General features: G+C 35.2%; 3 protein-coding genes across 3 annotated transcripts; 2 read left to right on the top strand and 1 right to left on the bottom strand.

The window, feature by feature from the left end:
- Positions 1–1,911: 1,911 nt before the first annotated feature.
- On the top strand, positions 1,912–3,712 carry LOC127167387 (cytochrome c). The gene is made up of 3 exons (XM_051113399.1): positions 1,912–2,077; positions 2,891–3,065; positions 3,151–3,712. Exons 2-3 carry the CDS (start codon positions 2,897–2,899, stop codon positions 3,294–3,296), a joined length of 315 nt encoding a protein of 104 aa, XP_050969356.1. The 5' UTR covers positions 1,912–2,077; positions 2,891–2,896; the 3' UTR covers positions 3,297–3,712.
- A 4,746-nt stretch (positions 3,713–8,458) lies between these two features.
- On the top strand, positions 8,459–18,646 carry nfe2l2b (nfe2 like bZIP transcription factor 2b). The gene is made up of 4 exons (XM_051113394.1): positions 8,459–8,614; positions 12,566–12,781; positions 12,937–13,092; positions 15,454–18,646. The coding sequence occupies exons 1-4, from the start codon at positions 8,573–8,575 to the stop codon at positions 16,660–16,662; spliced, it is 1,623 nt and encodes a 540-aa protein (XP_050969351.1). The 5' UTR covers positions 8,459–8,572; the 3' UTR covers positions 16,663–18,646.
- A 1,395-nt stretch (positions 18,647–20,041) lies between these two features.
- Positions 20,042–24,570, bottom strand: mtx2 (metaxin 2). The gene is made up of 10 exons (XM_051111467.1): positions 24,407–24,570; positions 24,007–24,054; positions 23,862–23,908; positions 23,680–23,752; positions 23,510–23,586; positions 23,347–23,439; positions 22,134–22,172; positions 20,932–21,057; positions 20,733–20,809; positions 20,042–20,640 (listed from the first exon to the last, which is right to left on the bottom strand). Exons 1-10 carry the CDS (start codon positions 24,444–24,446, stop codon positions 20,436–20,438), a joined length of 825 nt encoding a protein of 274 aa, XP_050967424.1. The 5' UTR covers positions 24,447–24,570; the 3' UTR covers positions 20,042–20,435.
- Positions 24,571–26,468: the final 1,898 nt, after the last annotated feature.

Genomic DNA, 26,468 nt, shown 5'->3' with positions numbered 1-26,468 from the left:
TTTTGGTATTAATGTATCCCAGCATTAAATCCAACTGCATATAAATGGCCATTTTAAAATGCTGGAGCTTATTTGTGTCTGTGTTAAGATCAACTAAACTGATTGTTTCTCCTCAGAAGGCTATATGAAACAACATACGCAGAAGCAAAAAGCAAAAATGCTTATGCCAGGTGTTAATTTTCCATCCTGCATACAACCAAAGTCAAATCAGGAACGACTCTGATACTAGCTTGTCACAAGACAAATTAGGTCTATTCTGCTATTCTGTGGGCTGTAATGGAAATCGATCCTTTTCTCACAGAAGCTACAGTAATTACAAGGTTACAAGGTCAAAAAGGTCAACAAAATTAAACATATGCACTGAGGAATTTCACATCTGTAACAAGAATTTAGTGGGACCAGGAAGGTCAAAGGTATTTAGGGAATTGTCAGAAACACTTTCAGTATGGAATATTTGAAATTGAAACTTATTTAAATAAGGGTTATTTGTAATGTTAGTAGTAGGTAGTTTTAACATGTATCTGTTATAAAGCTACACAGATCTGTGTTTTCATATGAAAAGGAAGCAGTTTCCATTTAGAAACTGCTAATATGCAATGTTTACGAAACGTACAGTTATGACATATTGACGTCTGATATATTATGTACGTCTGGCAAGACCTGTCATTCGTCATTCCTGTTAGTCACATGAGTGTAAAGCACCGTAATTATAACCTCTCATTTGTGAGTCACCTGTCGGCTTCAGGTGTTGACGGGCAAACACCAGATAACTCGAAAATCAAGTCTTCAGAACACCTCTTGTGTTCATTTTGCCGCGAACAAGAATCGTGTGAATGGACACGTGCTGCAATGAAACTCCAGTCACGCAGTCGAACGCTCATGTGACGCAACGTCAGTCACATTATAGGCTACATATGAACCGAGGAGGCGCTTACGGTACGCTTGAGTAATGCGTAACGCTACCTTTGAGGCTTGTTTCAAGGTGCAACATAAATACAATTTGTTTATTATATTAAATAACAGTATACTATATGCTGATATAAAAAGCGTTAATTAATAAGGGTAACCACAACTTAGTTTCTCATTAATTCATTCATCATTATATACATTTATATTTAAAGTTTAAAATATATACACTACCGTTCAAAAGTTTGTTTTTTTTAAAGAAATTAATACTTTTATTCACCAAGGATGTATTAAGTTAATAATTAAAAGTTTATTAAAAGTTAATAATAAATAATTTACATTGTTATAAAATATTTATATTTTAAATAAACACTGTACTTTTTAAACTTGTTATTCATGAAAGAATCCTGAAAAAAAAAATCACAGGTTCCAAAAAATATTTGGCAGCACAACTGTTGATATTATCCAAAACTGATCATTCTAATAATAAATCCGCATATTAGAATGATTTCTGAAGGATCATGTGACACTTAAGACTGGAGTAACAGCTGATAAAAATTCAGCTTTTCATCAAAGGAATAAATTCTATTTTAAAGTATGTTAAAATAAAAAAAACATTATTTTATATTGTAAAAACATTTTGCAATATTACTGTTTTTTTTCTATATTTTTAATCAAATAAATGCAGCCTTGGTAAGCATAAGAGATTTCTTTAAAGACTATTACAAGTCTTACTGACCCCAAACTTTTGAACGGTAGTGTATATATATTCAAAAAAATAAATAAAATAGTAGTTTAATTGAAAATGTAAGTTTGACAAAAAGCCAAGGGTCAGACTCGCTCTCTGTTTTCTCCATCCCTTGCATTTATATGTCCAGACTCTGAACTCGCGCTTTATCTAAACCGCTTATCTCTTTACAGACACTGACTGTCACAACTCCATAGATGGATCTCTAGAAGAACAGCTGCGGAACCGCGATCAGATTCGTCGGAAAGAGGCACGTGACGTCTCACGCAGCGCATGATTGTGACGTCAAATACCGGAGCCCTCTCGCGCCTCTAAAATGAAGTGACCTTTCTTTTTCGCCCTGATAGAGAATCGGTTCGCCGACCGGCTCGAACAGAGTACCGTATCCCGCAAGACTAGGCGATTCCTCACACGGCCTGAAAGGTAAAATCATCAGCCAAATTAAACAGTCGTGCTATGTTCACCTTGTTGACGATCATAGATGCGATATTTAAGTTAAATGGAGGATTTTAAAGCAAAGGGTGGCGAACGGTTGCGTAAGCTAACCGGTACTCTTCAAGAACAAGTGTATGTCACGAAAGGAGTCTGTAGGGTTTAATAACAATCTCTGTATTTTTGTTATTATAACAGGGGGAAGAGTCGTTTTTTGGTTACTGAGTAGTAATAAACGTTTAGTAATTCATGGGAAAGTGCTTTATGGGAAGCTAGCCAGCTGTGGCTAACTGTTAGCTTCCGCAACGTGGATCAAAAAAGCCGGTTTACGACTATTGCTGTGTTCTTCGGAAATGTGTAACTTACCTGAAAATCTTTTGATAGGTTAAACTGGGATTTTGTCACAGAAGCTCTGATCCAGTTTCTTATTTATTTTAAGCTAATTATCACAGGCGGATGCTTAACGAGCTATACATGAGTGATTAAGGCTTCTTTTAATGAAGGCGATTAAAGGTTATCCTCAGATGAACATCTTAATACCGAGATGTTTACAGATACGAGTTGGAATAGATTGGATGTCATAGGAGACATAATGCATGTACCTAGAAACCAACAGCAGATGTTTTACTTCTCAGTGGGTGATGAACTAACCTTACAAGCTGTTTTAGAGGTTGATTTATGTTTTGAAGCTTATGGGTTAAGTATGTAGATGCTCCATCCTTGAATGACCTTCTAATGATCTGTCCGCTGTGCTTTCAAACCGCTCACCCTTCAAATGCCTTTGTGCATGTCCTGTACTCTTAGGTAAATATGGGTGACGTTGAAAAGGGAAAGAAGGTTTTCGTCCAGAAGTGTGCCCAGTGCCACACGGTTGAAAACGGAGGCAAGCACAAAGTGGGGCCAAATCTTTGGGGTCTTTTTGGACGCAAGACTGGTCAGGCAGAGGGATTTTCCTACACAGATGCCAATAAGAGCAAAGGTAGACTTGCTGATTAAAATACAGCATGTGTACTTTTAACAATGAGATGTAATGACAGTATTTAATTAATCTTATCTTTTTACAGGCATTGTCTGGAGTGAAGACACCTTGATGGAGTATTTGGAGAATCCCAAGAAGTACATTCCAGGCACAAAGATGATCTTCGCCGGGATCAAGAAGAAGGGAGAGAGGGCAGACCTTATTGCGTACTTAAAGTCCGCCACATCATAATACAGCTGGAGAAAAGGGAGACTGCGATATTTAAAATAAACATTTGTAGTTTGGCTTTGAATGTCTTTAACAATATCTATATCAAATGATGTGACAGATCAAGTGGCCAGGATTATTCATTATAACACTTGGCATGCTTCTAATGCCGGTCCATTTTAGCAGTGAGGGTTTCACGTTTTCTTTTGTCCAAGTAATGTTAAAATGAGTCGAGTTACTGCACACCCCCAGTGTTTTCACTGAGGGAATGAAAACTGTGTCCCCTGGTTTCACAGGAGCTGTTGTAGGTTAAATTATTAAATTGTACTGAACTCTTAAAGTATTTGGATCACAATCAGTGACTGAACAAGCAGCATGCTTAATGGTAACTAATTGTATCGGATGGATTTGATCTGTCAAATAAAACGGTCAAAACAGTCCTTTTTTTGTCTTCTTTTAGCTTTTCATGTTGTAATGCACTTGCCTGCTGATGTTTCTGTTTGTGGGCTTTAGTGATAGCTCACCATTTCTTCAGTTTTACTGTTTGAGTTTCAGTTCTCAATGTATCAAACAGACCCTTAAGGAGGAGTCTGACGACTCTGACAGTGTACTTGAGAACTTTAAACTCAATATATGAAGTGCAAGGTATGCTCTTCTTGGTCTAAGAAATTTCAGGACAAGTCCTGACAATGTCCTTGTAAAAGATTGAAGGGAGTATATCAAGGTTTTCATGATGGGTTTGCCTAGAATTGTCCTAGAAAGATGCTTTTACTGCTTTTTTTTTAAATTATAATCATAATTCAATATAAATTGTTCTTGACTGACAGATAATGGAAGCATTGGTCCTCCAATAAATATTGAAGATTTATTGTCAGGAAATTGCCCATCTGTTGCACTTCCATAAGAGGACGTTTATAACATTATTATTAGACAAAATAATATTACTGCAAATTTAAAACCACTAAAGTGCATTCAGATTCAATTATTAATTTTGACAATTAGGGAACAAAATGCTTATTCTGATTCATTTAATCCAAATTAGGGATATAGATGTAGAATAATCAGCAGTAAAGACGTACTATCATTCATAGATATAAGCATGGACACTTAATTTCATCTTTTAGCCTGTACTGACCGGTTATATCTGACCTTGGTACTAAGCTCAGCAGGCTTCTTGTGTAAAATCTCCTCAGACAAAAGTTACCAGGAAAGACGTGTTATCGGTAAAGTCTGTAAGATGGCATATAAATTAATTTTGTAGCGACTCTGGCCCACAGTCCTTATCAGCCTCAGCTTTGATTGGACTTAAACATTATACGTAGATACCTGGAGTACACATCAGAGAACAAAGTTCAAATAGAGATGTCCCTCAGAAAGTGCACAGCTGGTCAGATCCAGTCTAATCAACTACCTCATATCAAGCCTACAAAGCATAGGGTTGTGTGAAAGTTAATACAATAGTATAGTACTAATATAGTACAATATTTGCAAGATCACAGAAGTGTAACAAACCTGGTTTAAATGCAGAAATGCAAATCTACCCTGACTCATAAAAACTGCCACGGTTTCCATGTCATTAGCAGTGTCATTTTAACATGAAAATGGCGCCACCTACAGGACCTACAGGACAAGGAAAGATATTTTATAACGATATTTTGTAACACTCTTTTTAATTGAACACAGAGGTTGCACAATCAACATGTTTGTTGAAACACGTAAGACGTAATCTGTCTATATTCTTTATTAATTCATGGTAGGCTAAATGTTGTTTAAAAAAACGTTTGGTTGAAATATTGGCTAATCCATGCCAGTGAACTATATTAGCATTTTGGTTTATTGCTGCGATATTCAATATAAATGTATGTATGTTACATCCTGTTTATTTAAAGCTTTACGACTAGAATATCTTGTTGATTTATGCCTTATGACATAAATATAGCACGTACAGTCTGTGTTTGTCATTGAGAGGAACCTCTGTCACGTGTGTGTCGAAGATGTAGCAGTGTGTTAGGTTACAGTGTCTACAAATACAGCATCGTTTCACTTCACATTCTAGGAGAGTGCTCTGGACACAGGGACTGTCTTGTGAAGATGTAAGTGTAATAGACGTAAAGATTTTTATCTCTTCTGTGTCAATTACATCAACATCCTCAAGGTGAAAGTGTCTGATACTGGAGGAGTAGGCTAAGGAAGACATGAGCTGGTAGGGATCAGAAAACGGTGCTGCCACAGAATTCCACTAGAGGGCAGCAGTCAGCTAAAGTTCTTTCTTTCTTCCTTTCACTGTTTTACTGTAAATGTTAACCGTCATAAAACGATGGTAGAAAATAGAAGTTACAGATACAAAACTTTTTTTACATGCACATTGGCTAATAAAAACGTTATTATTATTGTTATTATATACTAATTGAGAGACTACATTAAATGTTTGCATTTAAATTAACTAGTGAAGGAAAAATATTATTTAAAATAGTTTTTTAAAAAAAAGTTCGAATTCATAGAAAATCTTTTGGGGGGTTATTTTTCTCCTTTTTTATTATGATACGGCAGTGGAGAGAAGACAGAAAATTAAGTGGAAGAGAGAGGGGGCGGGATCGGGAAAGGTCCTGGAGTCGGTTTCGAACTTGGGACGCCTGTAATGCAATGGCGCTGTATGTTAGCGCATCTGTCCACTAGTCTGTCGGCACCAACGTAAAAATTCTTTTTACATTTAACCCAAAAATTACAAAATTATGTTAATGGATGTTGCTGGTGAAATCTGCAGCCAAAGATGACATATTGCACTAAATGCATCATACTTAACAACTGCAACACTTAATTTCACTTATGGGCTTCGAGGATAACATTCATAGCAGTCAGCAGATTAGTCTCTCTGATGCAATACATTAAAAAAAAACTGTGATAAGTTACCCCCTATAAATACAGTAGTCAACATTTGAAACGGATCAAAACATTTCATCAAAACTGTCCTAAAACCAAAACAATACCCGTTCTTCTCTTAGGACAACTTTGATGAACTTTTTTGATCCACTTCACCAAATGAATTCATGAATTCACCAAATGACATGACTTTACGTAAACCATTTAAGTTCCTGCAACGCTTAGTAATTGAAACCATTTTGAGTTCCAACAGAATATTACAAACCAATAAAACAAAACTGTATGCTTAAAATAAGAACTTAAGTATACGTAAAAAAGAAAAACATTCACTCTTTGTTTAAAAAATAGAAGATTTAATAAGTTCCAAAATCTGCAATCTGTTAACCATGGCAGTAATTTTAATTATTATGATATGATATTAATATATATATATATTAATATATTATATATAGAGAGATTTCTTTTTAAGAAATACTATTAGGAGGGATTCAGTTAAAAAGTCAATTTGATATCAACATAAGAAATACTAACAAAATTATGTTAACCAAAAGCATATTAATCCACGTTAAAGTATACACTTCAAACCAGTCATGAAACTCGTAAAACCAAGCCTTTATTTTCTCGGGATCAATAGAGATTTGATGGGTGGAGCTTCTAAAGCAAAGTTCTGTAATGCACTGACCACACACTCACACAGCCAGAGTGGACCACAGAACTTTCCCAGAGGAGCCATGCTTGAATGTGTGCGTTTCTCTGTATAAGTATGTCCATATGTGCACGTTAACTTGTGTGGGTATGCAACTTTGGCGGCGAAGTCTATGCATGCATTTTTGTCTTTTTGAACTCTACATTTGTCTTTAAAATATGCCGAACATTTACTGCAATCATTTGGGCTTCAGTCAGTTCGCTTGCAGTCGCCTTGGTTGAGAAGGTTGCCCACTGAGGACCAATCAGCTCCTGAGGTTCCTGGGAAGTAAAACACATGTTAGAATTTATGTTCACTCTCTAGAATGAGCTGACGTGTCTCCATGCATTAACAAGTTCAAACTGCTGCAACACTGTTTAGGAGAATCCAAATTTGACAGTCTGTAATGGACGTCTTATTTTATACAACCCGCTAAGGTCTATTTTGGCATGTTGAAACAAGAAGAAAAAAATTAATTCTTCAGCCGAGAACATACATGCAATATATGAAAACATAAAGATATGGTTTTTCCTCCTAATGTAGGCTATAACATTTAAATTCACCAGTTTTCACCAAAAGCATATTTTCCCTAATGTACACACTGACCTATATATGAATTTGTAAAGAGAGGATTGTGTTAAAAACAACAGTCATCCATGTTTTTGCACAGGTTCTGTGCTCAGGTTTTGTGTTCAGACTTCTCAAATTACTTTGTGAAATAGTTTAAGCTTGGCATCACATTAAGAACTGCCTAAAGCAGAATAATTTAGTGCGCACGCTTTCCTGAGTTTAATGCATGACCTCCAAAAACACAATCTAGAGGCCAAAGCAACTAATGAAAGTTTAATTCCGGACTGTAAAGTGTCTGCTTACCTTACGGCTGACCGGTGGCTCTCCTGGCTGTGCCTCGAAACAGACTGAATGTATTGCTGGACCCCCTCTCTCCGTCGCTAAAGGAATGTCGACGTGGAGCTGCCAAACGTGAACGTGTAGGGTACTCATGAACGCGCTCGTCGGAGAGTCTTCTCTGAGTCTGAGCTCGTACCCTTGGCATAGGTAGTGTGGGCATGGCGCTAATCACAGCTACCTGTCACATTTCGTGGCGTGTTGAAAGCTGGGGGAAGAAATTCTTGAAAGACGGACAATGTACGATTCATCTAAAACTGTTTAAGTATGTTCTATTTCATAAATTGCTTTGTGCATGTTTAATGTTTAGAGCAGCTCATTAAAAATTCCTTACCAGATTTTACTCGGCTATTAAACTTGTATTAGCCTAAAATTTGATTTTTGCATAGCCTACAATTGTAGATTCTTAAAAGAAAGTCAGAGCAAGTAGCAATTGTTATGACATTTTACGTTTTGAGAACGCAAACTTGTGCTTTTTCGTTTGTGTATGTGAAGATTCGACATAAAACTGTTTCATCAACTTTATTGATGATGAAAGAAGGTTGTAAAGGCATGTTGTAAACTGATGAAGGCATGTCCAGCTTGAGTTTAAGGTTATTATTGGTCAATACTTTGTAGTAGGCGGGTCAATGTTAATATTTGTGTTCCGCTCTTTGATTGGCTAATGGATCGTTCCTGAATTTGTTATCCGCCGTTTAATTGGCTGATAGATTTCGTGGGCGAGTCCTATCTGTATTTGGGTTGTTACGCGTGTCGTCAGATTTGATTCAGAAATATGCTTTGCTGACGGTTGTGTTAGTCCTCCATCAGACAAGTCTTTCAACATCAAATGAAAAACATGGACGAACCTTCTGCTCAGTTTCAACATGAGGTAAGACAATACTTTGATAAGAAAACAAATGTATATTTGTAAACTACTTAAGGGGTTCATGTAAATCCATATATACATCTATGAAATTAAGTGTAACTGATGGAAAAGGACTCATTTATTTTTTTGAAGTCCCATCTTTGAAGTTGTAATTGAAGCCTTATTATAGAATTGTTGATATGATCTGAAAAGTTGGCTATAAAATGACATTAAATATTAAAAAATGCCAAACCTATTAATAATTATTACCTTACTAAAGGATTCCAGTGTTTAAAAGGGGAAAAAAAGCCATTAAACATTATTATTTTGTTGACTTTTATATACATGTAGTTTGATCTTCTTCGATGGTGGTTACCTTTGCTGTTAGCAACATCAAGTCTTCTCTTTCTCTCTCTCTCTCTCTCTCTCTCTCTCTCTCTCTATCTCTCTCTCTCTATCTATCTATGGTTTTCACAAAAAATATAAAGCAACTTCAATAATAAGAAATGCACAAACTCAGCTTATTACAGAAATAAATTAAATTTGAAAATATAATGAAAATAAATGAAATCAGTTACTTTAAAATGTAATCATTTTTCACAAAAATACTGTTTTTACACTATTTATGATCAAATAAATGCATTCTTTATTAGCACAAGTGACTTGTTTTAAAAAAACGATACAACCCCAAAATTTTGTAGTCTGTTATCATACATAAATCATGAGTAGTGAAGTTAGTTTGAAGGTCTAACGTCATATGGAAGCTTGTATATTCATGGGACTATATAATAAACATAATTATATGCAAGTTAGATACACTACTAGTCAAAAGTTTTTGAACAGTAAGATTTTTAATGTTTTTTTAAGAAGTCTGCTCACCAAGCCTGCAGTTATTTGATCCAATGTACAGCAAAAGCAGTCAAATTTAGAAATATTTTTACTATTTAAAATAACTGTTTTCTATTTGAATATATTTTAAAATGTCACTTATTCTTGTGATTTCAAAGCTGAATTTTTTGCATCATTACTCCAGTTACATGGTCCTTCAGAAATCATTCTAATATTCTGATTTGCTGCTCAAAAAACATTATTATTATGTTGAAAACATAATAAGATTAGGTTTAAGGTTTCTTTGCTAAATGGAAAATTTAGAAGAACAGCATTTATCTGAAATAGAAATCTTTTGTAACATTATTAATGTCTTTATCATCACTTTTGGTCTTTATCATCAGTTTAAAGCATCCTTGCTAAATAAAAGTATTAATTTCTATAATTTCTGCCGATCTGCTGTTTTTTGGATCTTTCTATTCATCAAAGAAGACTAAAAAAACTTTACTCAACTGTTTTAAACACTGATAATAATAATAAGAATAAGAATAATAATAAAATGTTTCTTGAACAGCAAATCAGCATATTAGAATGACTTCTGAAGGATCACGTGGCACTGAAGACTGGAGTAATGATGCTAAAAGAATTAGCTTTGATCACAGGAGTAAATTATATTTTAAAATATATTCAAATAGAAAGCAGTCATTTTAAATAGAAAAAAAATATTTCAAAATTTTACTGTTTTGCTGTACTTTGGATCAAATAAATGCAAAATTCTTAAAAAAAAAAAAACATTAAAATCTTAAAAAAAAAAAAAAAAAAAAAAAAAAAAAATGTAGACCATATTTTACCACTGCAAAATAATCCTTTTTTTGTTTTTGAATATTGGGCTGTTAGTGTGGAGTGGAGGACAGTCAGAAAAGATTTGGATTCCAGGTCTCTGTAACACAAGGGTAGGCCACTTACATAAAATTAGTCTCAGCTGTCATGAATTCAACTACCTGGGTTGGTTAAATAAACATTTCAGTTTGTGCACCTGATCCAGACACACCCAATTCTGCACTACTGTTACAGGGTGGGTAGGCATTCACCCCAATGAGAAGAGTTAATTCATAAATCAGTTGTCTTTTATGCACACAAGGCTCTATCTGCCTGTCTACACTTTAACACACTTGCATCATCACATTCACCACCCAGCTGTAGGCGTGTGTATTCACCTTTCACTCAGCTCACCTTTACCTTCTTTCTCCCAGTTATTCTTGTTCTGATTTTTTTTTTTTCTATTATCTGATTAATTGTTTTCCCTAGGTTGCTCAGTGAAGTAAATCTCCTGCGTAAGCTGGAGCATTTATTTACTTGCGTGACTTCAGTGAGAGGGCAACAAGTTCAAGGTCTTTATGACCGGCTCCATTACAAATACTTTGAGCACCGCTTAGAAGTTTTGTTTGTGTACCAGCATATAAAGTGCGCTCACTCAGAAGGCCATGGTGTCATGGCCTTCAGGTTAACACAGATACATGGAAACAGCAAAGCTGTAATGGACATACACTGATTATAGGTCTGATGGTGGTAAAATTGGCTTGAAAACATTTTCAATCACTGCACAACTCACCTTGTAAACACCACTGGCAATATATATCACTGATAGTGAATTGAAATGACAGTAAAAATAGGTTACAAATTACGCTTTAAACCACAGTAAATGCAAAGCTGACTCTGGCTGTGTGTCATTCTCTGAGAGGACTGGCACATAATAAAATGGCAGTAGGTTAGAACTAAATAACTTGAACAACCTCATGTGACATGAAATCTATATATTTTCAAAAAAAAAATGTAAATACATTTCAAAATGCCAAACAAATCTAAATACTGAGAAAATTGCCTTTAAAGTTGTTCAAATGAAATTCTTAGCAGTGCATATTACAAAAAAAAAAATTAAGCTTTGATATATTTACGGTAGGACATTTACAAAATATCTTTATGGAACACGATCTTTACTTAATATCCTCATGATTTTTGGCATGAAAGAAAAATCGATTTTAACCCATACAATGTATTTTTGGGTATTGCTACAAATAAACCCGTGCTTCTTAAGACTGCTTTTGTGGTCCAGGGTCACTTATTTTGCTCTTCGTATATTTCAGTAGGATAAAATACATTCACATGTGATATTTAAAGAAAATCTTTCACACTGTCTATAACACGTGAACATTTGAATAAAAATCAAGGAACATATAATACACTATTTACAAAATGTAATCAATTCTTCCATCTTTGGTCATGAGCACTCAGTTTTGCATTCAGGTTTTTTTTGAGCCTGTCACCTAAGACATACCAGGATTCATGCCAACCAGCCAAACATTTACCCTTTGTCTGAACTGATCTAATCTGAACTGAACTAAACTTACCTGATCTGATCTGAACTGAAATGTTTCTATTTTCAGTTACACATCCATAGTGTGCACCACAAATGTCATTGACATTTACTTTGACTAGAAAACAAAGCAAAGACATACTCAAACACTTTATTGGTCTGGTGTCGTACATCAGGCTCCCTCAGTGGCAGAGCAACCTCTGACCACACAATCAGGGCTCATAAATTCTTTGATTACAATGTTATCATATCAAAAGAAGTGATTACAAGTGATCTCATATCAGTAGTTCTCAACCTTTTTGACTCCAAGGCTCCATATTGTACACAACAATATTGAAAGTCCCCATAAACTTTTCCAGTAATTCTTATCCATATTTTATAAAAATGCAAGTTTTCTTGATTTTTCGTTCTTTTTCATCTAGTGGCCCTCTTTGCTCATAGGTTGTCTAATAGGTTGTTTAGTATAATTGGTTTTGTGCATTGGTTCTGATAAGGCAGTATGAAAACGTGTTTTCATAAAATAAAACGATCCACCCTGAACATGTTTATTGTTATACCATGCTACGGCCAACCTGAAAAGTTTACAGGTGTATTTGGTAAAAAGGCACCTGCCAAGCAAATGAATGTGAATGCAAATCACGTACAAAAACATGACTGATAATGCGAGAGTTCACTGAAAGTTTATGCAAACATGCTCTTATTGTAATACCAGTCTGAACAGCCACATGCAACCATAGTCAATTGTCTGCTTTACATCATGTCTTTCTGTTTAGGATTTGATTGATATATTATGGAGGCAAGATGTTGATTTGGGGGTGGAGCGGGAGATATTTGATGGATGTCTTCGGCAAAGGGAGGAGGAGACCACGAGAGCAAGAAAAAGAGAGTTAAAAAGAGAGCGAGAGCTTGAAAGGATAATGCAAAGGTTACAGAAACTAGACAAGGAAACTGGAGAGTTTTTGCCTAGTCCTTCAACTGTGAACTCCCACGTAAGCATGTTATTATCTACACATGGAAACAAATAAACTGTGCATATGTTAATTAATACAGAAAACGTTAAAATCTCTCAAACTAATACCTGTACACACACCCACACACTCTCTATTGTTTAGTATTGCTTACAGAGTTATTTTTGCTGTTTTAGGCTGTGCCAGAGACATTGCATTCTACTGTGTTTACTCAGTGTTCACCTGTTACCCAGAATCCTCTACTGTCTGCACTGCTATTTTCTCAGAAGTCTCAGAAGCCTCCCTCTCAAGAGCAGGCTTTCAGTGAACTGCTGTCACTGCCAGACTTAGAGGTACTTATGCACATAATGGAGAAAGACACATGCCTGAGCTGGTGCATGGTTGCCATTTCATTTTGGAATGTTTACAGATGAAGTTACATTAAATTTAGGTAACTGTAAATTGCTCTATGGTAATTATAAAATCACACAGCCACTGAATCAATTATCAGCACATTTGTAACCTGAGTTGCCTTTCTACCTTTGAAAAAAAAGAGTGAGCATTTAAAGGATTAGTTCACACCAGAATTTAAATTTCCAGATACTTTTCTCACTCCTGTGTCATCCAAGATGTTCATGTCCTTCTTTGTTCAGTTGAACAAAAATTAAGGTTTTTCAGGAAAAAATTCCAGGATTTTTCTCCATATAGTGGACTTCAATGGGAGCCAATGGGTTGAAGGTCCAAATTGCAGGTTCAATGCAGGTTCAAAGGGCTCTACACAATCCCAGCCTTATCTGGCAAAACAATTGGTCATTTTCTGGAAAAAAAAAAAAGTATATTCTTTTTAACCACAAATGCTCATCTTGCACTAGCTTGACTTTACACATTATGTAGTTACTTTGGAAAGGTCACACGTGACGTAGGTGAAAGTACCGACCCAGTGTTTACAAAGCGAACATGCAAAGAAAGTCAAATGCCCCTTACAAAAAAAGGCAAAACTAATCACCTTTCCAACATGACTACATAATTGTGTAAAGTCATAGACCCGCATCGCAGAGCTAATGGAAGATGAGCATTTGTGGTTAAAAAGTACATACATTTTTATTTTTTTAAGATAATGACCGATCATTTCGCTAGATAAGACCCTTATTCCTCAGCTGGGATTGTGTTGAAGCTCCATTGAAACTGCAATTTGAAAGTTCAACCTGTTGGCTCCCATTGAACTCCGCTATATGAAGAAAAATCCTGGAATGTTTTCCTCAAAAACCTTAATGTCTTTTCGACTGAAGAAAGAAAGACATGAACATCTTGGATGACTTGGGGGTGAGTAAATTATCGAAAGTATATAATAAATAAATGAAAGGTAATTGTATGGTAGCAACCATTTTACAGTATGGTTCAACCTCTGTTTTAAATGTGCTTTATTTTTATAACTTTAAATATTTAACATGATCTCATAAAAGTATCTAGTTGCAAACTCCTCTTAGCTTACAATCTGTTAGGTATATTTAGGTACAAATCAATACCAGATAAGCAATTAGTACCATATATCTAATCAGTAATATTAAAAAGCGTTAAAGCAATGGTAATTTATTTAAGGTGTGTGCTTATTTGAGATATGATGAGTTAATGTTTACATTTTTCATGGAATAGCATGAAGGTAATGTCCCCACTATCATTCAAATCGGTGTTCTGACATACCACAATTGTCACTAGCATGGCCTTGTCTCAAATGTCACCCACCACTCACGCAGTCCCACTCCTACAAGTCTAGTATTGGTTGTTGCAGATAGCAGCGGCATGTGGGATGCTTGTGACCAATGTCCTATATCATAAAAGGAGTGGTTTGATTCAGTGGCTGCAACTATTGTAGATATTTCACATAAAAGATGTTTACATATAGTCCACAAAAGAAAATAATAGTTGAATTTATACAAATGACCCTGTTCAAAAGTTTACATACACTTGATTATTAATACTGTGTTGTTACCTGAATGATCCACAGCTGTGTTTAGTGATGGTTATTCATCGTGAAACATAGTGTATTAAGAGCCAGGGGGTGAAAACTTTTGAACAGAATGGAGATGTGTACATTTTTCTTATTTTGCCTAAATATCATATTGTTTTCATTTAGTACAGCCCTTCAGAGGCTACAAAAGACTAAATAAGTTACATTTACCCTGATCTTCAAATTCAAAAAGTTTTCACCCCCCGGCTCTTAATGCATCGTTTTTCCTTCTGGAGCATCAGTGAGTGTTTGAACCTTCTGTAATAGTTGCATTTGAGTCCCTCAGTTGTCCTCAGTTTGAAAAGATGGATCTCAGAATCAAACAGTCATTGTTGGAAAGGGTTCAAATACACAAAAATGCTGGAAAACCAAAGAATTTGAGGGACCTGAAGGATTTTTCTGAAGAACAGTGGACAGTTTAACTGTTTAGGACAAACAAGGGACTCATGAACAACTATCACTAAACAAAAAAAACAAAGCTGTGGATCATTCAGGTAACAACACAGTATTAAGCATTTTTTATAAATTCAACTATTATTTTCTCTTGTGGACTATATGTAAACATCTTTTATGTGAAATATCTTATTCAGGTCAGTACTAAATAAGTGTATGGTGCAAGATGTATGAAATGTAAACTTTTGACCTCAACTGTAAAATTATTTAAAAATGTCTAATATAATTAAAATACTGTTTTTTTTTCTGTTAGTATTATTTAGATGTCTTGGAGTCTGAAGGCTCAAGTTTGCCCTTAGAGGACATCACCGAAATATGCCAAAACAACCTGCCTGAGCCACAGAGGGAAAACTCAACAGATGCATTATGTGGTGTCACACAAACAATATCAGACTCTTTTGAGGTTGCTCAGCCACTGTCATCCATACCCTCTGATCCAGAGATCCTGGAAAAATTCAAACAGACGTTCTCAGATCCAGGAAATCCTACACCTTCACCTTCAAACTCAATTTACAGCTGCAGTACCCCTGAGAATCAAGTGATTTTACCTAAATGCCAAATAAACTCAAGCGATTCATCCCTTAGTGAATTCTGTCCATATACCATCAATACCACTGAACAATTAAATAGTGTACCCGAAAGGGAAGCTCCACAAGCACTTTCACAATTTGAGGAGCGCCACGTTTTCCTGGGCTTTGATGACTCTGCTTCTGTTGGCTCTGTGGATTTAGAGACATCGCTCTATGCTGCTGACAATCTGAGTAATGGCCAATCAGACAAGGACGAGCTGGAGAGCATCCAATCAGATTACACCGATCTGCTGCCTTTACCTCTGCACTCTGAGGCTGTAGAAGCAACACTGTATGAAACTGTTACATACGCACAACACCAAACTCTGAATGAATCAACGCCTAAATATTCACAAACAGGATCTCAGGCAAATCCCTCAACCACAAGCAGAGCTGCAGGTGTTCGGCGCTTGTGCCGTGATGAACAGCGGGCCCGAGCGATGAGTTTGCCACTTAGTGTGTATGACATCATCAACCTGCCTGTGGAAGCATTTAATGAAGCCATCAGCTCTTGCAAACTCAACCATGCTCAACATACCCTCATCAGAGACATTCGGAGACGTGGTAAAAACAAGATGGCAGCCCAGAGCTGTCGCAAACGCAAGATGGATAGTCTCATTGATCTCGAAGAAGAGATTGAGGATCTGAAGAGGGAGAAGGAGCAAATCAAGGAAGAGAACGAGAGGAACGCTAGAGAACTTCATGAGACCAAAGAGAAGCTCAGGAAACTCTACAATGAGGTGTTCAGACAGCTGAGAGATGAACATGGAAGCTTGTACAACCCCAAAGAGTACAAACTACAGCACAGCTCTGACGGCACGGTTTACCTGCTGCCACGTAGCACAGCCAACACGACAAATACACCAACAGAGGAATTACCTGTTGATTTATAACACACCTGAAGCACAACAAAGCTCTTTTGGTGTTTGTAACTTGACACACCAGGGATGTTGTGTTCTTGAGGAATCATTGGCCCTGTTTGTGTCTGGCATTCCTACTGATTTTGTCAAACAAGGTTGGTTGAGTGACAATTCATCCAGTTAAATCAGCATCATCCCCCAGTAGTAGTTTTTAGTTGCGGTAAAGCTACTGTCTACTTGAATAGGGAAAGACTGAAATCAAATTGTTGTCAATGTTACACTAAAATGACAATACAATCTGACAACTATGGTATTATATATTTACATCTACAATAACTGTTTTTCAACATGTTTTAAAATGTAATTTATTAGTAATGGCACGGCTGAATTTTCAACAGCCATAACTCCAGTCTTAAGGGTTACATTATCAATCAGAATCACTCTAAAAGACCTGTTCACACCAAGGATGATAACTAATAAAGATAACGATGAAGATATAGTTCTAAAAACAGTTTTAAATATTAACGAATAGCAGAGTTCACACTACAGCTATCCACCTTTTTCTTCAACATGGAAGTAAACCTGTGGGTGAGACTTCCGGTTCATTATCCACTACAGAGTGTTTTCACAACGCATCATTAATCGGCCATATTGGCGGCACTAAACAAAAACAATGCCACTGAACATCCATGTTTGTTCTTATATTGGGCTAAAATATTATGCATAATACTACGCATCTCTAGCACTTGTTAACTTTATTTTGTCAAAATATTGTGCCCTTTCCTGCTTACTAAGTCCTTTTCTATATGCTTCCCCGCATAATTTAGCAGAACAACGTATTCAGTAGTACAGTAACCATGCAATCCATGCTGTTGTTTACATCCAAGTATCGCATCCAGGTAACTGACCAAATTGTGATGTAAGTCCAAACCCTCTATCCACCGTTTTCTTCGACGTGGAAGTAAGCTTGTGGGTGAGACTTTCGGTTCATTAGCCGCTGTAGGGAAATAACGAGAAGAATAGCAGCATGGAGTAAACGGTAAAACCGTTTGCACTACAAACCAGTGTGTTCATTGTGACACCAGTTTGCAATATCAAGCAGCAAAACAAGCTGTTTTACGGCTAAAATTAGCAGGACGTGGATGAGACCGGAAGCCAGACCGATAAAAATTACAAATGGCCGCGCCCACTCTTCAGAGAAGAAAAAGGTGGATAACGATAAAGGCACAGAAAAACGATATTGGAATCACCTTTAAAACGATTTTTTCCAGCTGATGAATGATAAAAATACTGACACCCAATCAGAATCAATCCTGATGTGATGAACTCCAGAATTTAAAGCTAATATAGTTATTTTTACAGTTATCATTCTAGGTGTGAACTGGGCTTAATATGCTGATTTGGAAACATACAATTGTTAAACGTTGAAAACAGTTGTGCTGCTTCATATTTTTATAAAAACACTGATACTTTTTTTCAGACTTCTTAGATGAGTATAAAGTTTAAATAGATGTTTTGTAACCATGTAAAGGTCTTTACTGTCACTTTTGATCAATATAATTTATCCTTGTTTAATAATCCCAAATTTCCTAACATTTTTGAACAGTACAGTATACTCTGTATAGAAACTATAGGCCTATATGTGTCTAGACACATGTATATCCACCTCTCACAAGAAGTACTACCCTTATGGGCCGAGTTTGGCAAAGTGCAAAGATTATTTATTGACCACTTTAGCATTTTACAGATTATGTAATGAGATTATGAATAAACTGAATATCCATGCTATGTAGTTGGAAAATGTCTAAGATGCATTGGAGAGCTGTCTAAGATGCATATTCAGATGGAAGATATGATGCATGTGCTGTTTATCTGAAACAGACAGATGTTTTATGAGTACTTGTGTGTTCTAATTAATATGCAAGTTTATTTTGTATTCTAATACTCTGAGATTGTCATGTAGTTCCAATATATTTAAATTCAATAAAAAATGATGAAAAGCTAAATACAATGACAAGTTTGTATATTCATAACAAAAGCATTACTTGGCACTTTATATACATTTTTTAAAGTTTTGTGTAGGAGGTTGCGTGTCACTTTGCTATGTCCCCTGCACCTTTTAAATTTGAATGAGAGTATAATATAGTAAAATCATAAAATTTAAAAATTTCATTCTTATATTATTATTTTGTTAAATAAGAGATTACTCAATTTGAGTGCATTGGCCATTTGGTAATAAAAACGATATTTGTATTTAATAAAAAAGAAGACTTTGTCCATGTCCTTTGAATGGTTGTCCGCCTTGTCGTTTTGGGGAATCTGCCCCTTTAAGAAAAGGCCACCCTCTTCAGTGACATCAGGACAACAGATTTTCTTTTCTCTTCAGTGGCGGGAATTTCAACGGCTAGGGTGAGTAAGTTGGTGACTTTTAACCTGACTAATTTTCTTCGTATGAGTTTGCTTACTTGCTTTTCCTAAGCTTAACATGTCCACCCTGTCAGCATAAAATATGCCGGAAGTTATTACAACAGTATTTTTTAAAAATATTTAAGCTTAAATATACCAAATTCTCTTCAACAACCAAACAAAATATTTAGGTAGTCAGTTTTTTGTAAGCTAATATGCTAACTGAAGCTCAAAATGTCCACCCTTTCGGGCCACTTAGACTTGATAGGGTGGACATAGCATTCATTTGTAGTTAATATTTAGGCTTTGTGTATTCTGCTTTATGTGTCCACCCTGTCATCTTGATATTTTACAATAAGACTTTAAATAATTATTCAATCATATCTATATAATCCAGTGTGTTCAATAGCTAGGTGTGGGGGTGTATGCAGACAAAAAACTGCATCCAAATATCAGTTTTCTTCAAATAAGAAAAAAATACATGGGTGAATTGTATGGCTTTCTTTAAAAACTTACATAAATTCTTTTATGTATTTATAATTTGAAAGCAAACAAATAACCCTGTTTAGGAAAGGGACTTTATACCTTTCAGAAAATATAATCTGCATCTTAATACTGCAATGAAAACATATATAACAGTAATATATATGTCCATGACAGGGTGGACATATCTTAAGTTTTATGCTTCGAATAATGGCCCATAATTATCTAAAAAAAATGTGTGGGAGCTCAGCTAATGTGTTTCTATAATACTTGAGTGCCTACTATTTGTGACATGACAAAGTGAATGGGAAATTAAGACCAAAATTTGAGTATTGTGAGGGTTGAAAGGCACTCTATGGTGATATTGACCCTTATGCAGTATTAATGCGCCCCCTGCTGGAGCAAAAATAACACCGCAACAATATACTAGTTGAATCAGAGGATTGCCTCTACATACTTACTGCATATTATAACACATTTAAACTTTGTAGGAACAGAATTCCTCATTAACACAGAAACAAAGTTTTAAAGCCTAAACTTTAAGTTTATTGTATTTCATACTGTAGGCACTTTCCATTCACACATCATATTACACAAAGGCATCACACAGTGGAAAAAAGATTTACATCAACTAAATTCTTATATACGAAATCAAATTCTACTGTTTCGTGAGGCAGGTTCCTGTTATGGCATTATGAACAGGCAAAGAAGTTGTGTTGGGAACACTTTAAATATTCACAAACCTTTATTTAATAGCCCTTTCTCACTCCTACTGATCTATAAAGATGTTTTAGCCTTAACAGAATCAATGATTTCAAGTGTTTTAATGCACATAGGATATTAAAGATGTCAGTCATTTCAGCCAGATCAATCACTTCAGATCAGAGAAGTGAGAAATGTTGGGCAAAGTGTGATGCTCAGGGTAGTGAGCCTTTGGAATGGCGCGAGGACCCCGACTGGCTCTCTCGGTCGTGCTCCTTAAAGTAAGTCTGTTCAATACGATGGCAGAAAGAAAGCAGGTTGGTGTAGGATTTGACCTTTTCGGCCAGCTCGTCGTTTGTCAGTTGTGTGGTGAGTATGGTGAAAAGATGACCGAACACCAGAGCATCTAGTTCAGTTGGCCTGTAACATTGAAAGTACATCAATTAATAAAAACAGTAGAGTAGAGTCACTGACGCTACATTTTTTAATAGTGCTGTATGCACAAAACATACTGTTTGTTGAAAAAGTAGGGCTGTGTTCCCAATCGCTGTGACAAAGCCTGACAGCACTGACTCACATCTTCATACACCTGAGAGGAAACAGCCCACACAAAGCTTTATATAGCACACATTGTCGAAAGAAAAACACACAAACAGACTTGGTCAGTGAATTACACATAATTTATCCACACACACACACACACACAAATACCTGCTCCAGGTTCTTTCCAGACCATCCAATTGCATTCATCTTCCTCCGTACCTCCCACTGCTTCTGATAGGCCAGAATGTGACTGAGGGGCCAAGAATAGGGGCTACTGTAGCGTGGCCTAGAGATCTGAACACACACCATCATTAAATGTATACCATGATGTTATATATTTACATATCTGTCTGTCTATATGCTGGAATTAAGTATCATCTTTGTTAAAGGAGAAGTCCACTTCCAAAACAAAGATTCACATATAATGTACTCACCCTATTGTCATCCAAGATGTTCATGTCATTCTTAGAAATTGTTTGTTTTTGAGGAAAATATATTATACATATAATGGACTGATATGGTGCCCCAATTTTGAACTTTCCAAAATTCAGTTTAAATGCGGCTTCAAATGATCCCAAATGCGGTTGTAAATGATCCCAGCTGAGGAAGAAGGGTCTTATCTAGCGAAACGATCGGTTATTTCATTCAAAAAATACAATTTAAATACTTTTTGTTCTTAAACGCTCGTCTTGCCTTGCTCTCGTTGAACTCTGTGTATTCTGACTCAAGACAGTTAGGGTATGTCGAAAAACTCCAATCGTATTTTCTCCCTCAACTTCAAAAATCATTTCAAAATCATCCTACATCACTGCAGAAGTTCCGACCCAGTCTTTGCAAAGTGAACATGTAAAGAAGATCACACTTAACAAAAAAGATAAAACAACAATATAGGGCGATTTTTGAAGTTGAGGGAGAACATGAGATGGGAGTTTTTCGACATACCCTAACTCTCATGAACCGAAAAAAAAAAAACAGTCCAGACAGAGTAAGACAAGACAAGTGTTTGACATTAAAAAGTATATAAATTGTATTATTTTTATGAAAATAACCAATCGTTAAGCTAGCTAAGACCCTTCTTTCTTGTCTGGGATTGTTTACAACCGCAGCTGGGATCGTTTAGGGATCGCTGCATTTAAACTGCATTTTGGAAGTTCAAAATCGGGGCACCATATCAGTCCATTATATGGAGAAAAATGCTTAATTTTTTTCCTTTAAAAAAATAATTTCTTTACGGCTGAAGAAAGACAGACATGAACATCTTGGATGACAAGGGGGTGAGTACATAATATGTGAATCTTTGTTTTGGAAGTGGACTCTTTTAATAAGATATATTATATATGATTTGGGAACATCCTTATATGTACACATACCTCTGTAGCAGTATAGTCATCACACCACTGGATATACAACTAGAAAAAAAGAGGCAAAGTTTCAGTGGTCTGCATACTTTTAAAATATTTATGTAAAAGGTAAAATACATAATTAGAGAAATCCATAAGCAAATATACATAATGTTCTGGAAATGGAAATATTTTACAAATGTTATCGATCAGATTTTTTGCCTTTGGCTACCATTCAAAGGTTAAGGGTCAGTAATAAATTATATTTAAATAAAATAAATTACATTACCAGTCAAAAGTTTTTAAACAGTAAGATTTTTAATGTTTATTAAAGAAGTCTCTTCTGCTCACCAGGCCTGCATTTATTTGAGTACAGAAAAACAGTAAGATACTGAAATATTTTTACTATTTGAAATAACTGCTTTCTATTTTAATATATTTAAAAAAGGAATTTATTCCTGTGTTCAAAGCTAAATTTTCTGTATAATTCCTCCAGTCTCACATGATCCTTCTGAAATCATTGTAATATGTGGATTTGCTCTTCAAAAAACATCTTTATTACTATTATCATCAATATGTAAAATAGTTGAGTACATTCTTCAAGATTCTTTGATAAATACAAAGATCAGCATTTACTTGAAATAAAAAGCTTTTATAACATTATACACTATACAATTTTATACCAATTAATACTTTTATTTAGCAAGGATGCTTTAAATTGATCAAAAGTGATGATAAAGACATTTATTATGTTACAAAATATTTCTATTTCAGATAAATGCTGTTCTTCTGAACTTTCTATTCATTAAAGAAACCTGAAAAAATTCTACTCAGCTGTTTTTAACATAATAATAAAAATAAATGTTACATTTATTGTAATATTAAAAAATTACATTTTAAAATATATCCAAATAAAAAACAGTTATTTTAAATAGTAAAAATATTTGAAAATTGCTGTATTTTGGATTAAATAAATGCAGGCTTGTTGAGCAGAAAAAAACTTTACATTAAACATTAAAAATCATACCGTTTAAAAACATTTGACTGGTAGTGTATGTTTTAAAACATCTTTTTAAAAAGTTATTTACGTAAAAAATATTTCACAATATTAAATAATTAATAAGATATTTTTGACCAACTAAATGCAGTAATTCTTTAAAAATATATTTTTTTAATTTACCGACCCCAAACCTTCACTTTGCATGTAGCACACAAATGCATGCTGATGTGTGTAGGTCTGTACCTCTGCAGTCAGCAGCATGTTATTGACCAGCTCCATGTAAGCCTTCATTTCTGCCCTCTGGACATCATCCAACCCGTCACTCAGAGAATGACCCTATGGGCAGCAGTGTCAGTCAAACATTCCCGTATTCGTATGAAATTTGTTTTTAGAGCAAGAGTGATACCTTTGCCTTTGTGAACTGAACAATCGGCCCCAGTTCTGACACAACTTGATTTCCAACATGGATGAAAGGAACCTTCCCTAATGAACAGAGAGGAGGAGACAGTATGAGACATTTGAACAAGCTCTAACTCATACATTCAACCTGACAAAGAATTTTTGACTGCTACTCACCTGAAGGTGACATGTATTCAGCATTAGAACGGCAGGACACCTGCACTGGCAGGCCGCACATCCTCAAAAAGGTCTGTAAAACAAGAGTAACTTCACTAAACCTAAAACAAATCACCAATAGATTTTTAAAACATCTTAGCAAGTGTGTAAATTAACAAAGTGATAACAGCACTACTTTTCACCTGAACGGCCAAAGAGGATGCAGAATCTGACAGCAGGATTTGATCTTCTGCAAATAAACAGTAAAACATATTAAAGTTTGTTTAATTTGATGTCTGTTCTTCATTCTAAGTGTAAAACCAATAAACAGTTTTTTTAATCAATTACCCTTAAGAGGCTGGTACAGAGTTGCATTTTCAGGCCATGGCTCAGCAGCTGCAAAAGACAGTGACATACTGACATTTCACAAATAACACTGTATCTTTACACTTTTTAGAAACTCTATCTACATTTTATGTGGGCGTACATTACATTAATAAACATTTAATGCATGTCTTTATCTTTGACCCTGACAGTTGCACTGAAAACAACAGAGCTGTAACAGCTGTAACATCTAAAATAAAAGACTCGTGAACAGAAGCATTGGCTTAACTCTACTAACATGCAGAGAAATGACATGAATGTGTTGAAATAAGTATCGATTATCATCCTAACCTACCCATCTCTAGCACAAAACACTAACACACCCATATGGACTCGCTACATTACACCCAAGCCAAAACATTACCTGCAATCTGAGAGACGAAAGCCTCTGCAGCAAGAGACATGGCGGCGCAGAAGAAATAGACTGTAATCTAAGCACAATAACTGATCGGAAAACTGAAACGGCATTAATTTTCCACGCAAGGGCACAGCAAGCTCCCGTCTCAGTGTAGTGACGTCACCCAGAAGTTTTTCCTGCTTTGTAGCCAATCACGTTCCTCTACTTCCGACGCGTAATATGAAAGCGGCCTTTCAATGCAAATACTACTTTTGCAACGATATTTGTAAAACCTTTTATATTTCTTTTATTTTTTCATTTTATTTTGTTATAATCATATTGCAAACTTTTTTATTCTGACTCTCTATATTTTGTATTTATGTGCTAATTTATTTTATAGTGGAGGAGCAGGTGTCTGCAAGCGGTCGTTATGGTGCTATTAGAACTGGGCGCGGACAGTAAATCATGTGCGCGGGCCAAGAGCGCACACGCCTTCCACTGTGTGTGAGCCGCATCTTAATTGTTCTTTCGTCAAATCTTAGGCTACTTATATACTAAAGTTTATTATTATCCTAACGTACATACGTACGTCTTAGAACAAGAATAAGGATGCAAATATATATGTTAAATTGTGAAAAATCAATATGTCTATATGAAACTATATTAAACAGACACATTAAACCTAAAACTACACACACACGTTTGTTTTTGTGAATTGTGGGGACTTTCCATAGACTTCTATAGTTTTTATACTGACAAAACGATATTGTCTATCCCCTAACCCTAAACCTACCCCTTACAGAAAACATGTTTGCATCGTTACACTTTCAAATAAACATCATCCACTATTTTTAATCATTTTTTTTTACATTGTGGGGACCGCATGTATGTGTGTGTGTGTGTGTGTGTGTGTGTGTGTATGGTATTAGTTAATATTAGTATATGAGAACAGAGATATTGATGTGTAATAATTTATTGATGTTATCTTATTGCATTTATTTAGAAACAAAAAATGACACATTTGTACACTCTCTTTTTATTACAGTTCATTATACATTAGAACATTTACAAAAATATTCGTCACTTTTCAGCTCATCAGTAAACGGAAAGTGCATGTATTTTATTGTGCTGTAGGATTTTTGTTCCAGGCTTGAGCAGAGGTCGGGGCATCTTACTCTATTCTCTAAAAAGAAGGAAAAATAGCTGAAGAAACAAAAATCAATACAAACACACATTGAAGTCATGCTAATATTCTAATTAGAATTTGAATTCTAATTTATGATATTATTGGATAGTAGACAAAATCACACGTCTATTAGCCTAACCTTAATGACAAACTATTTGCACGGCAATAAAAAAGATAAAAAAGAAAGAACAGAAAAAAAAGATTTTAAAATATCCATTAAACAGCTTTAATCTTAACCGTTAGCAAGTAAACGAAATATCTTGGGGGGGAAAGGTCGTTTATGTACTGAGTAAATGCAGTGTGGTTTTCTCTTGAGAGCAGACGTTTTTGCATCGTCCATATACTCCCCTAAAACCGAATCTGTGAATGTGCTGTGTAAACACACATTCGGTTCTACAGGGTATATATAGACGACGGAACAAAGATTCCAAATGAATATTCAAAAATGGAACATTCAGAAATGGAACGTCCTAAAAAATTTAAGAACGCAACGTTTCCACGGTCCAGACAAAAAAAAAAAAATGAGGCGTTGGTAATGCTGTTTAGCACCGAAAAATTGAAATGATCCTGTAAACAAGAAAATCTTTTTTCTTTTTTTTTTTTTCAATTAAGATACAATTTCAATTAATTTCAATTAAGATACAAATTACGATTAATTATATATCTGAAAGACTATTCTATCAAATATTTCGATCACATTAAAAAATATAAATAAAATAAAAATCGCAAAATCAAACAAAATGCTATTTTGAGGCATTTAATGAATAAACTAGTCTATTTTTTCTCAGTGTGAATTTGTTACTTTAAGATATTTTCTATTTTCTAATCGAAATAAAATTGCTGACTATTGTAATCATGTAATCCAGTTTAAGATTTTGAGAAATCTGCTATCTTAGAAAATCA

This window comes from Labeo rohita, chromosome 6, assembly GCF_022985175.1.
Source record: "Labeo rohita strain BAU-BD-2019 chromosome 6, IGBB_LRoh.1.0, whole genome shotgun sequence".
NCBI classification, from domain to species: Eukaryota; Metazoa; Chordata; class Actinopteri; order Cypriniformes; family Cyprinidae; genus Labeo; species Labeo rohita.
Note: the sequence above shows the minus strand (reverse complement) of the source record. Positions and strands in the feature narration are given on the sequence as shown.